The sequence below is a fragment of the Tursiops truncatus genome, chromosome 6, assembly GCF_011762595.2.
Source record: "Tursiops truncatus isolate mTurTru1 chromosome 6, mTurTru1.mat.Y, whole genome shotgun sequence".
NCBI classification, from domain to species: Eukaryota; Metazoa; Chordata; class Mammalia; order Artiodactyla; family Delphinidae; genus Tursiops; species Tursiops truncatus.
The window spans coordinates 26888133-26902667 of NC_047039.1; the positions used below are offsets into that span (position 1 = coordinate 26888133).

Below are 14535 nucleotides of genomic sequence, written 5' to 3' on the forward strand. Positions count from 1 at the left end.
TGTCTGCTCTGCTGTCCACGAGATATGATCCACTCTTTCCAGAAGTCAGTGTTCCTGGGGCGGTCCCACCAGCTATGCACAGGGCCACTTCTGTGCAGTTGATGTATTGCTGCACACATCCCTGAAGCTGAGAGGGGACTTGTAATGATTTCCCTCAGAGACCTCTGGCTGATCAACTCTGGGGGTGGAGGGAGAAGTGGAAAGACAGAAAACGTTTGAAATTTTGGCAAAAGTTGAGGTCAGAGTGTTCCCTCTTCTAGTGAGCCAGTGTAATTTGGTGGGGGGGGGCGGGAATGATGCCTTTCTGTTCTAGGTAACCTTATCTACTAATGTAGGGAATGTAAAAGTCACTGTATATTTAGTAAGAAATATAGAAAAGTTTCACAAAACATGCAGTCTAAAATAAGAATATTATGAAGTGTGGAAATTGTAGATTACTAGATCATCCTCTAAACTAAGGATATTTACTGATAAATCACCTTCTTGTATGGCAGGTCAGTACAGTCCTGGTAACGTGGGTGAAGCTGACCAGTTCAGGGACAAGTGTGGGAGTGGGTCTTACCTTTGGAACTCAAAACTAGAGAGATTCTCCAATGCTAAAAACTCAGTACTATAGATTCCTAAGGTTTCTATTTCTAATTACTATGACACAATTGTGATTCTGTAAGCCTTTAAAATGAAGCAATCTGTCACTACCCTTACTTGAAGATAGTCGTACTGAGAGTGGCGTATATGACTGTAGCTGGAGAAGGTGATGCCGGCTCTGCAGGGCCACCTCTAGCTGATACTTCTGCCTTGATCAGGGCTGTAGACACCATGTGAATACCGAGTGTTGTCAACGGACACTCTTTTCAAAGGCCCAGTACGTTCCGGATGTACAAATCCTCATTCTTTTCTCACGCTGTGTGATTTATTTGCTCAGAAAAGAAGGACCTTTCTAACTTTGCACGGGATTGGTCAGTTTTCTGTGCTGGCCCACCCAGGCCACCCTGGCTCCACAGCTGTGACGTCCACTTCAGTTCACCTCCGTCTTCGTCCCTATAGCCCCTTGGGTCTCTGTTGGGCATAGAATGCTGAGTGCTACAGGGTCCCATGCAGCCCCACTTCCTGCCGTATCCTCAGCTCCATAGCACCACATTGGCTTTCATGGTGAAAGGCTGTTTCTTTCATTTGCTTGTTTGTTCCAGAGACATAGTCATCTTTATGCAGAAACTCCTCAGGAGCTTTCAGTGATCACCACCTGGAGACCCTCAGGTAGACCCCAGGTCGGGCTCCCCTTGGCAGTGTTCACAGCTTCATACAGCAGCCTGAATATGGCTGGTGTGCTCTGTTCGTGCCCTCAGCAGTGGGCAGTGTGCATCCCTCGTGTCTGGTTCAGGGAGTTCTGCGTCACAGGTGAGCTGCAGGTGCCAGGTGCTCTCGGGAAGTCAGAGACTTGGTCTGTTCTGCCCTGCTGCCAGTCTGAGGCTTTAAAACACTGTGGAACACACAGCTGGCAGCACACAGCATGCTCCACTCCCTCATCAGTTAATTTGTACCTGGGTGGTACAGGTGTCTTACTGGCCTGGGAAAGGCTGGCCTGTTAGCAGACAATAGGGGAAGCAGAACCCAGGGGAGAGTATTAACTAAATGGACCAACATCCTCTGAACATAAGCAAGAGAGAGGCACATTGTGGTGAAGGGCTGAGTGTGCAAACCACACCATAGGGCCTGATGCTGACAGGGTCACTTTGCCTGTAGCAGGCTAGTTCTGGCCGGGGCTGGAGGGCATGGGGAATGGCATGATCAAGAGAAGAAGAGAAGAAGGGTGGTACAGTCTGGGTGACTCAGATGAGCTCTGTGAGGCTATGGATGGAGGTGCCTTGACCTCATTTGGAGGGGGGAGGCACAGGGGAATACAAAGGAAAGGAGGAGAAAGGTGTACTAGTGTGAGGTGGACGGGGGAAGTGTGAGGTGAGTGGGAGAAGGCCGTAGCTTCAAAGAGAATTTGGCAGGCATGTCTTTTTCCTTTCCTCCTGCCTCCACTCCCCTCCCCACTCCTCTGACTTCTTTTTAAGGATGGGACAGACACAGTTGTTTGTCACCGCTATGTTACTTTTGGCTAATGGGAAACACTGACTCTTATGATGCCGCTGATACAGGTTTCCAAGCTTGCAACATCTACTAAGTGACTATGCATTTTACTATTCTGACCGAGAAAATGCTGTAGCTTCTTGATGGTCTGGTTGAGATGGGAAAACAACAATGTCTGATCATGCCAAAAAGAGCATTTTCTCAGGAGTTCTTGGTTGACAAGATTTGAAAATATGTTGAAATCTTGTTTTACCTACACTTACTCTTAGACCATATGTAGATGAAACGAAATCAATGGCACTTTGCAGGAGATTCATAAACCACGTGAAAGTGCACCGTAAGGTCCTTGGGACAAGTTTGTTTTCCACATGCCCACTGACTTTGCCTTCCACTTTGGTAGTCTGGTAACCAAAACCGAGCTATGTGGGTTCCAGGTAAACCCACCTACTCAAGTAGGTGATGCACCTGCCTCTGAATGTGAGGGTTTTGATCTAACATGGCTTCAGAATGCTGTGCGTACATAGGCATGTTCCTGGTGTGGTCACTGTGACCATCAAGAGTTTTCCCAAGAGGGCTTTGTTGTCAGAACTAGTCAAAGGACATATTGAAGTCTATAGGGTTGTTCAAAAATACTTAACTCTCATTAGATACAAGACATGTATTCATTTGGACATTAGTTTCTTGCTTAAGGCATATGATAAAATGTTCATAATCTACAGTGAATTTTCGTGTGACTCACCAAAGTTTCATTTTTAAAGTCATTATATGGTTAAAGTAGGATATCTATAGTTGGATCCTTAAAAAATTCCAGCCTTTGAAAATCATACTGAATTACATGCTGGCAGTTTATTTTTCTGTTCTTTTCTGTCCATTTCTAGGCTCTATCATTTTGCTTTTAGGAATTTAATAAGAATACTTGTTTTATTGTGGCAGCATGCTACTGAAGTCACTATTGTGGAATTGGAAATCCTACCAGTCCAATCAGAAGACTGCTGACCCAACACAAACAGATTCACCCAGATGTGTTGGATGGTGATGGTGGCAGTTGCTTTGGGGAGAGATGGGAACAGGGACCTAGCTGTCTCTGTAGCTGCTGGAATAAAGGCTGGGCCTGGAGACAGGCGCCTGGGTCTGAGCCAGCCCTGGCCTCGAAGCCTTTGTGTGTGAAATCCAGATGGCGTGGCTGCCTCTCACATGCACTTCTGCCCTGGAGTCAGCTCTGGCCTTTAGTGCCCTATTGACTCTTCTCCCTGGGGGCGCTCCTCAGCCACCCGGGCACTGGGGTTCCCCCAGGTACTCTCCAATGGTGAAGGGGCCAGAAGAAAGGGTTCAGGTTCTAAAAAGACTACAGGATAATGAGTCGCCTCATCTATAGCTGAACCGTTAAAAATCCAGGAAGTGATTTGTGAATTTAAAAATTATTATCCACTTAATAAAACTGGCTTGTTTTCTGCAAGTCTCTTCAGTACCTCAAAATTAAGTAAAAAAAAACGCAGGCTTGGGAATTCCCTGGCAGTCCAGTGGTTAGGATTCCCCTGCAGGGGGCACGGGTTCAGTCCCTAGTCAGGGAACTAAGACCCCACAAGCTGTGCAGTGCAGCCAGAAAAAAAAAAAAAAAAAAGCAGGCTTGTAGAAAATAGATGGGCATAAATTATAGACACGTGAGATGTAGTTATGGAAATAGAAAGCAAGTTTATATACTATGTTTATATTTAGTATACTTATGCTATATTTGTATTTCCCCATATTCTCTACTTTTTAAACTATCAAGAAAAGCCAAAAGGAACATTGATTTCTTTTTCCTGGTCTACTTTGCTTTAGAAATTTTGTTAGTGCCAAATAATTGGGACTGCTAATTGAAAATAAATAAGTTAAATTTGTTCATTGTGAATTACATTATAAAACAGAATACTATAGCATGACCAATATTAATTAGTGTGCTGTTTCAATATGTGTGAAAATTGGTTATCGTTATCATTTTTTTCTTATGATTTTATGAAGGCTGTTTATGTATTAATCTGAATTTCTTTATCCTTCAAAGCTTTCCAGAAGTAGCATTAGCAAACTGCCTTTTCCTCACAGAACTTTGAGCAGCTGAGCTCAAGAGACAGCTGTTGGGGAAGGCACTGTTGTGTGACAGGCAGTGTTTGATGGTACTCTTTTGGATTAATGTTTATGTCATAGTTCCTTGAGCTTCGGAGTTTCTAATATAGTAGGAATGATATAAATGGGAAAAATGAAGACTAGGAACAGTGTTTACCACATGTCTGTAACACCATGTTCTGTGTGCCCCGTGGCCTACTGAGCATGTATATGTTTGTGGACAGTAGGATACCCCCAGGCTCAGATATGAAAGGTTTAAGGAAAAAGTTCATAGTCTTTTACTTTTGAGAGTCGTGGAGGGTGCTCACAGATGTGTCAGCATGAGGAAATGGGGGACTAGCTAGTTGAAACCCCATAACCTGTACACAGTGCTGCTTGGTAGTTAACCAGCAGTTTTCCCCATTGAAAGGATTGACCAACTCTCATTGCACCCATTTTTCTGTTTCTGCCCTGATACGCAGGAACTAGAGTTTTGTTTTTATTTATTTGTGTGGTTTTGTTTTTTTTTCTATAGCTCCAGAGGAGAGCTCAGGGAATAAAACAATGGCTCCTTCCCCAGATACACACACTTGCACAGACACAGACCAAAGGGTCCAGTTGGCCATAGTATTGGAAGTTGTCTCCGTCTTTTTCCTTACCTGTAACCATATTGTGTGTGTGCTACAACTCTCACTCCTAAGCCCTTATAGCAGGCACTGCTAGTTGCTCATGGTGCTCTGGCACTGAGCTTAGAGACATACTTCATCATATGGCACTATAGGCAGCCACTACCAGTCAGTTGGAATAGGCTTACAAAATGAAACGTTCATTATTCCTGGTCTGGGATGGATCCCAAATTCAGCATTCTAACAGATTTCTAAGGTAGCTGGTTGTCGTGTGTGTAAGTATGAAAATAGTAGATGATTAACGTCTGATGGAAAACATTGGGTTTTTACTGACAGCTTAAGTCTTAATAGTGTTTTATGTCTGGAAATTGTATTTGAAGAGGTACTTCCAGTAAAGAAGCTGCATTATAAATTTAGCTTCCAGTAATACAGAAAACTTGTGCCCTGGAGTTGTTTTTGCCAGTGTAAAAATTCAGTTTAGTTTCAGGTAAGGAAGACAATCTAATATTCAGTTGTTTTGAAGTCATCCACTTGAAATCATGAGTTTTCCTGTCAGTAGAAAAGACAAGATAAATATTTATTGATGGTGACACACAGAAAATTTATTCATGGACAGTAGCTAACCTCTGGGATTCTCTTATTCTTGTTTTAACAAGGCAGCATGAACATGTCTTTCCAAAAGGGTGCCTTCACAGAGAGGGTTTTATACCCCAGTGCTCTTGTCTGCATGCACTTGGAGTGTTCTCATAATCCAGCCGCCACGTACCATCTGGATAATCCCTGTATAACCAGTGGGTTTTGCAAAAATGATAAGAGCCCAGGTTACTTGCTGTTAGCTGGCTACTTTGCATCTGCTTATTCCTGTGAGCTGAATCAGAGACCGAGCCTTCCCTCCTGGGCAGCAGCGACTCGGGGAGAAGCCTGGAGCCAGAGGGAGAGAAGGTACCGTGTGTGTACCAGCCACCCCAAAGGGCAAGCTTGTAACACAGAGGCTGCCATGTGTCAACCCGAAAATGGGATGTCCCTTGGAATTCATTAATCTATAAAACACTAACCTTTAATTAATCTAATGTAATGAGCCTATACAACATAAGTTCATCTCACACAGTTGAAAGCACATAACAGGGGTACAAGATGCCTTTGTGTTTCCTCATCTGGATTGTGCAAGAGAGTGAGTCGTTGGCCCCTTTTTTTAGTGCCTAGTTCCAGGGCTGGGCCAGCGTAAGGCAAATGAGGGACCCAGGCCTCAGAATTTAAGGAGACCCTTGTTCTCACACTGGCACGTGGGAGTTGGCACCTGAGCCCTGGGTGCCTTTCCTGCCTCACCCAGTGCACACTAGGTGCTCAATAAATATCTGTTAGGTGATGGGCCAAAGGTTCCACAGCTATTAAGTGGTGGTATACGCAAAAGATCTCCAAGTTTTCAGTTTAAAAACAGATACATGTTAAAAAAGTAAAGCAAATTGGAAGCATCTTTGCTTTTGGAGCAAAGCTTTTTGTTACTGCACATTTATTTTCTCTGAGAAAGACATGTATTTCCTAAATTAGATATGAGCCATTCTTGTCATGACTAGTGCAGATAAGCAACAAAAATGCTTTGAATATGAGAGGAAGCTGCTATATCTGATGCCTCCTTTACAGCTGCAGTCTCCCCTGCCCTGTCCTGTGCTCCTGGTGGGTATGGACTGCATGTCCCTGCTAGTATTGGGGCAGTCCTTTCTCTAGGACATGGGAGTTCATGAGCATCAGCTGGCGGTCCTCAGGCACGAGTGTGCTCTCATCTGTAGCCTATACAGGCTGAACAGGATCTGAGCACACAGCATCATGCCAGGTAAATTCAGGCATACTTAGGTCCCTCAGAGCCCCAGCTAGTGTGGACAGCTGTCTAGGGCAGCTTCAGGGAACACGCAAGTGAACAGACACACTTGTGAAGGGACTGCTGGTACCTCTGACCTCCACTTATCCTCGATGTAGGACATGGAACATAAAGTATGTATAGGTCTAAGCATTCTGAACTTGAGAATGAAAATCTTCCACCAAAAATTTATTTCTAGAAGGAAAACAATGTAATAAAATGATTGCTAAAAATTATTAAAGAGAGACAAGAGCAGAGCTGACAAAGGGGAAAGAAATAAATGGATGAAGATGAAGACAGCTTTAATAAGAATGCCTCTTTTGAGAAAACTCAAGGGAGACTCCTGGCACTATAATCTGAGTTTTTTAAGATGCAGTAAACTTATGCCCTGTGTGCATGCGTGTGTGGTGTGTGTGTGTGTGTGTTTGTATTTTGGGGGAAGAAAGTGAGAGACCTTAGATTAACTAGGTTATTAACCCAGATTAACAACCAAAGATAAAATCTAATTAGTTCCATTAAATAAATCTTTGCCATCAAAATGAAGATGTTACATAGAAAAAATAGATTTATGCATTTTTGCTTGGGGGGCATGAAAATGAACTTTGTGAACTGACCTAATAGAAACATAGCATACTGGTTGTCTTGTAACGTCCTTTCACCTGTTTTCTTGGGGCTGACAATGTGCCAGCCTCTCAGACTGTAGTTGGGACAAAGGTGGGTGGGGTGTGCTGCACCTAGGAGGGCCCTGCGGTGGTGACGGCCACCCTCTGCATACGGGTGGGCATACGGGTGGGCGACACGTGGAGCTGTGCGCGCTGGAGGTCGGCAGGAATGGGGGTGAGTGCTAGATTGTGAGTCCGAGGACAGGGTCTGCTGGACAATGGGGACCTTGTGAGTTTGTGTCTGGCACCTAAAATATAGATAAATTCAAAGACATGTATTTATATATACATGTATATCTCTGTTTTGACTTGATGGATTTTAAAACAAACATTTTAAGTTAAAAAATTTTTTTTAACATTTAAACACTAAGATATACAAATGTAACTTAAAGGGATTTCCCAATGACAAAACAGTTACTTTTTTGTAAGGAAATTTTCAGAAACTGTCTTGACTTGTACCCCTGCTCAAGCAGCCTGATCCTCGGAGTTGGGGTCCATGCAGAATGGCTGGTCATGGCCCTCCTCTGCAGCACACTGTCACCTGACTTGACTGGGGTTGATTGTGCAAAAGCTTGCTTTTCCTGTTGCTAACAACTGTGTATATCCAGGTATCTGACTTCTGAAGTTCTTCGTGACATTGGAAGAGACAATTGTCTTGTCTGATTTGTTCAGACTTGGGGTGGAGCTAGAGATGAGCAAGTTAATCATTTAATTTTGTCAGGATTTGGGTTCTTCACAGTCTCGGTTTGCCTCAGGTGTTACTTTAGGGAAAATGAGCCCAGGGAGGGGGTATGGTTATTTGGATATAATTGATGTATCCAAGATCACATTAGAATGTGATCCTGGTTTCTGTATCAGCTGTCAGCCATGTGAGGGGAGGGTGGGGTATGCTAGCAGCTCTCTGGGTCAGGGGCTCCATGGGGCCCTGCTTCAGTTCTGATGTTTATTGACCAAAGTGAGCTATTTGTTACAAAATTCACACCCAGATCTGATGAAATTGTTTACATCAATGCACTTTGGTGAGAATTTTTAACATATTTCTCTGCAGTATGCTTTATCTCCATTTTTTTCCTTCCCCCGTCACAGTTTCTCCCTTAAGTTATTTGGAAATGATGTGGGAAAATGTGCATGTTTGTGTGTTTTAAGAATTAATTGATGCTAATAGTGGTAAGACTACGGTGGATAAAAGGTCATTTTTTATATGAAATCAACTTAGAACTTCTTGATTTTTTTTGAAGTGAAATGGGGAATTTTACAGTTTGTCTTCAGTCTTGCTGAAGAGAAATACTGTGTGCTGACTTCACCTGGAATTTCAAAACATGGACTGTCTCTTCCGCTTGCCACTTTACTGGGCTTTGGGGATCTCGCTACGTGGTAGTTTGTCCCTGCCAATCTTTAAAATAGACTTCAACAGTTATATTTGTTAAAGTAGGAGGTCCTTAAGTAAAGTGGCTACCAAATGCAAATTATTTCTCAGATCTAATTAGTATGACATGTAGAAAAAGGTTCAATTAGGTTCAATAGTTCAATTTAGCTATCTAAATTGGATTTTCCATGGATTTCTGTGATAATCACATACTTTCTGTAAGTTGTACCCATTGTTATTACTAAAACTATTAATGGATTTATAATATGAAAACAAATTTTATCTAACATCCTTGATTTACACATATTAGTTATATGGGGAAATCTAGTTTGATTTGATTGAGAAGAAATTTATTGGTGGCCGGACTGAAAATCTGAATGAGTCACCGAAGTTCATAAAGAACAAAATGAGGATTAGAGGTGAGGATTGATGACCGATGGCTTACTAATGAGAGAATCCGTTGTTATACCAGAGTGACATCTCCATACTGTAATTATTAGAGCTGTTTGTTTTTGTTAGGCTTAAAATAGCTGAGATAGGGCATAAATGGTTCTCTGATTTTCCTTCCTGTAGTTTCACCAGTGATCATTAAAGAGTGGGCAGCTTACAAAGGGAAATCTCCACAAACCCCAGAATTGGTGGAAGCTCTTGCCTTCAGGGAGTGGACCTGCCCCAATCTGAAGAGACTCTGGCTGGGGAAGGCAGTGGAGGACAAGAACCGCAGAATGAGGGCCTTCCTGGCCTGCATGAGGTCAGACACACCAGCCATGCTCAACCCAGCCAGCGTGCCCACTCATCTCACGGTGCTGTGCTGCGTCCTACGGTAGGTGCTGCTGGCCGCTGCCTCAGCCACTGCGTGTTCTCTAGCAGGTGCTTGTACAAATGCCTCTCCAAGACGCTTTCTGTGTGAAGGAGGTGGGGGTTATTCCAGATGAATCATGTTGTCGGTTGAAGTTTGTCCTCATCTCATATTTTCATATATTATAGAAATATAGGCCATGTAAATGCAATGTGGATTTGAACTGATGCTATATAGTATGTTTATAGAATAGGTATATTTGATGAACCTGTATTTTATGTAAATATAATGATTTTAAATATAGTTTATCCTTTAAATGTTAAAGCTTTTGAAGGCTATTGGGGAACTATATTATGTATTATTTGTAATTATTCTTCAGGGAAAATGTGTCTCTTCTTCCTCCTTCATTTATTTAAGCATATGTAGATCAGTATGGACTCATGGTTATCTCTCTTCCTAGGGTTATAACCTGATATAACCTCGTTACTTGGTTGTTCAGTTTGTTCCAGCTCAGACCTTGGGAGTTCGTTCAGTGGCTCCTATGTCCCCTGTCCCCCCAGCATGTCCTTGCTTTCTGGCACCACAAGATGCCCAGGCTGTCCTGTATCTTCCCTGCCCTGGGACCTGCCATCTCTAAGGGGCTGGCTCCTGCCTTGGAGAGAGGGGTTTAAAAACCTAGATGTGGGCACTCTGTGCTTCCAGACCGTCTCAGCCAATGGGCCACAGATGCCTATGTGGACACTGTTGGTGTTCTGGAGTTAATTTGAATTGGCCTGTATACTTGAATCAGGTGAATTGGTTTTTTGAGGGGTTTTTTTGGAACCAATTTCAAACTTAGGAAAAAGTTGCAAGTATAATACAAAGAGCTTTTTTTTTTTTAAATACTTGATGTTTAAAAAAAATACTTGTGATTTTCTAACAAACAAGGACACTGCCCTATGTAACCACAATACAGCCGTCAGGATCAATCAACATTAATACTTTATTTCTATCTTAACTTCAGGGTTTTGTTTCAGAGCCTCCCTTTGTATTTGGAGGTGAAGTCCCATTGGTCTTCAGCAGATGCTGTAGAGGGAAGAGCTGTTCCTCTGCTCCTCCTTGTCTCATCCATGCTGTGCATCTGTGCTCTGACCACTTGGCAAAGGGGGTGTCTGCCTGGCTTCTCCAGCGAGGCCATTCCGTCCCCCTCGTAACTGATACGATTTCATGGGAGGCACTTTGTGTAAAAATGCCATTCCTCCTCAGACTTCAGTGTATTTATATCAACATGGGCTCCTGGCTTCATCGATGACTTGTGGTCCACTACTGCTGTCATGTAATTTGGTACTCCACTGTCACCTGTTGGGCCAGTTGGGGGACTCGTCAGTCTGGCCTCCATGTGAGCACTTCTGTGCAGAGATTCTGACCTTACCGTGGATGCCCCCTTTTCCTAGCAGCCCTGGTTTCTAGTGATGGGGTCAGTACTGGACACCAGGCTCTTGACAGCAACTTTGCTGCTCCCAGACCTTCCCCAGTATGCATACAGGCACACAAACAACTGCATGTTTATAGACTTCCGCTTTTGATTTCTTCAACCTGGCCATCCTAGCTCTCCCTTCCCATGTGTATGGTCTCTGGCCCTGACAAACAGTGAGAGCCTGGGGCCCAGCTGCCATACAGGTCGTCACAGGCCCCAGCCCTGTGTATCCCATCCCCCTGGGCTGGCCCCTTCTCCATGGTCCCCTGACCCCCACTGGGTCTCACCTGCTCCCTGAGGATGGGGGCAGAGCTTTAGTCAGGTGTTTCTTTCCTGAAGTTTCTTACATTCATAACAGACTTTAAGGCCAATAACTTATTTAGAAGCCTTTCCTTAATTAAATTGAGGTTGACTAAAATTAGCCTACTGTATCAGTTTCTTATCTTTATCTCCATTGAGGATTAGCTAGTGAGAAAGACTAGTTTTTTTGTTTTGGTTTTAGAATCCTCTTCTGGTTTCCTCTGATGGAGAGTTCATTTTATATTAGCCAAAACGTTAAGATTAAGACTTTGGGTGCTCTAAGATCAAATTAGCGGTAATAATTTTGGTTACTTTGTTTGTGTTTCTTCCGAGTTTAAAATGATGTGTGGCCTTTAATCTAGTGGGTGGACAGCTAACTGTCTACCGTATACCTCACCTGAAGGTCCCACTGGGCACTGAGTGAGGATGATGTGTGCTGTGCCTAAGGCTTGTTTGGCTGCCTCTTGGCCAGAAGCAGCCGTACTTTAGTGCAGGACAAGCCACTGCTGTGTTGATGTGAGCACAGTGCTCACATTATTTCATGCTCCTTGGGGTGGCGGTGCCTTCACGTCTTGTCTCTCCATGCACTGGGCCTCTTGGGACACTGGGTTGCCTGGTGGGTGCAGACTGGACAGTGTGACCAGACCCCACTCTTTTTTTTATATATATCTTTTGGGTTTTGTGTTTTTTTTAACTTTTTATTTTATATTGGAGTATAGCGAATTAACAGTGTTGTGGTAGTTTCAGGTGCACAGCAAAGCAACTCAGCCATACATATACACGTATCCATTCTCCCCCATACGCCCCTCGCATCCAGGCTGCCACAACATTGAGCAGAGTTCCCTGTGCTATACAGTAGGTCTTTATTGGTTATCCTTTTTAAATGTAGCAGTGTGTACATGTCAATCGCAAACTCCCTAACAATCCCTTCCCTCCACCCTTCCCCCACTGGTAACCATAAGTTAGTTCATTCTCTTAAGTCTGTGAGTCCACTTCTGTATTGTAAATACATTCATTTGTATAATTTCATTTTAGATTCCTCACATAAGCAATATCATACGGTATTTCTCTTTCTCTGTCTGACTTACTTCAGTCCGCATGACAGTCTCTTGGTCCATCCATGTGGCTGCAGATGGCATTATTTTATTCTTTTTAATGGCTGAGTAATATTCCATTGTATATATCTTCTTTATCCGTTCCTCTGTCAATGGACATGTAGGTTGCTTCCATGTCTTGGTTATTGTAAACAGTGCTGCAGTGAACATTGGGGTGCATGTATCCTTTCAGACCATGTTTTTCTCCAGATACATTACTGGGCCCCACTCTTTGTCTTTGTGGCCCTTCCTTGGCCATTACCCCCAGAAACAGCTATGCTGCTTTTAGGCACTGTTCAGATGGCCTTTGGAAAGTCCTTCCAGATTTCAGGATTGTCCTGGTCCCTGTTTTTATTTTTTTGGGTTGTTTATAAAAAACGTGCTCATTTTAGAACTTGAAAAGGTTAATAAATGCAGCTAGTAATCTCTCATTTCACCAAACCTCTTCCTGTGCTTATCTCTGTGGTGTCGAGAAGCTACAGTGAGTGCAGCTCAGGTTCCCTCGTATTTGCTACTCTGGTGGAAGCCAGAAGACATGCTTGGTTGTGCAGACTGTTGTGTGCATTATGGGCTTGGAGCCATGGAGTTTCCCACTTGGAAAGACTCACAGTTTCAGATCCTGAGGAGGAGGGGCTTACTGAGGCGAGGTGGTTGGGGAGAGATGAGAGAGAATGGCTTATGGGGCCAGTCTTGGGGATTTGGGGCCAGGACACCAGTAAATGGGTTGGTCCACTTCTGCGAAGAGAATTTGTTCTACCTTCATGAGTGTTTTGGGCCACAGGGACAAGCAGGTAAAGAAGGATTCCCTGCATGGCTTCTGTTTGATTGATGGGTATGACCTGCTGAGAACGTGGGGTGAAGAGTGGGAAGGGCATGGAGCAGGGGTTTGTTGGGGGGAGCGGTGCAAATGAGTAAGAGGGTTGGTGTATGTCTCCAAGGGCCTGCCAAGGACAGGCTGTGGCTGGGGCCGTGGCCCAGTGGTCTTTCTCTGGCGAAATTGCAGCTGTGTGACAAAGGTCTGCTGAGGATGGGGGAGGGGGCAACAAAGGGCAGAGCCTGTGTCCCAGATATGGTAAGGCCCTGTGGAGGCCACACAGCATGACCCTTGGCCTTGATGGCTGGGGTGGGGCAAATGTCCGCAGTCACAAGGTTGGGCTGTCATCCCAAAGGCTCTCCCCTTCCTTTAATCTTTTTTTTTTTTTTAGCATAATTTCAAACTTGAAGGAATTATAAGATTAGTACAAAAAGTTGGTGGCTATTCTTCACCCAGATTCCCCACATATTAACCTTTTACTGCAGTGGCCTTCTCCTCTTCTCTCCATGTGTCTGTGTGTTTGTCCTTAATCCCTTGAATGGAAGTTGTGAATGTGATACCCCTTTACCCCTAAACTCTGTATGTTTCCTAAAAAAACAAGGGCATTATCAAAATCAGAAAAATAATACTAATACATCTGATCTACAGATCTTACTCAGATTTCTCCTATTATCCCAATAACATCCTTTGTTAGCAACAAAATCTTGCCTTGTGCTTGTGCTCAGGTGCCTTGTCTCCTCCAATCTCAGGCAGCTTCTCGTGTTTCTTTGGGTTGATGCAGAGATGTTTCTGAAGAATAAACACTGGTTTGTTTGCAGACCAGGGACCTGCAGATCATACGTCTTTTAGACAGCATGTGAACTGATGCGTGTGGCTGCTCCAGGAAATTGTGTTTAAAAACAGGCAGCCAGCCCCTGGGTGCAGTTTGTCAACCTCTGGGTAGACTATATTCTCTGTCTAGATTTGCCTCTGTTCCTTCGCAGTGAGATTCCGCTTCTGCCCTTGGGGCAGGCATACCCCAGCCGGGAGGTGGTGGTTTTCTCTATGCTTTCACTAGTGATATCAGCACCCATACAACAGCAATCAGGAGAATGGGGGAAGAAATGGCAGTCAAATCTCTAGAAATCCTTGTAGTGAAGATGAGGAGGGGCCAGCATCTGAGCGGAGGTTCAGTGTGAGGGTGAAGCAAGCGTCCAGAACAGAACAGAAAGCAGCCTTTCCCAGGGTACAGCTGAGACCAGACAGACGAGATCCTTATCCAAGACAGCTTCTGAGAAGACAGACTGAGTTACGTTCTGGAGGAACTTAATAAATACAAGAAGGGAGATAGAGGGCTTGAGCCCCCAAACAAGTGCAGGCTTTTCCAACACCCCAAGGAGCATACCAGGGTCCAGCTCCCCATCTGTGC

At 44.0% G+C, this 14535-nt stretch overlaps 1 protein-coding gene across 5 annotated transcripts in view; it reads left to right on the forward strand.

Moving 5' to 3' along the window:
* Window positions 1-14535, forward strand: part of FAM120A (family with sequence similarity 120 member A) — a 104508-nt gene that overhangs the window by 68010 nt on the left and 21963 nt on the right. For all 5 annotated transcript variants that reach the window (XM_073805950.1, XM_073805951.1, XM_019940438.3 and 2 more), the window contains one exon: window positions 9238-9487. In XM_073805950.1, the coding sequence (XP_073662051.1) occupies window positions 9238-9487 (250 nt within the window). The remainder of the gene's footprint in view (window positions 1-9237; window positions 9488-14535) is intronic.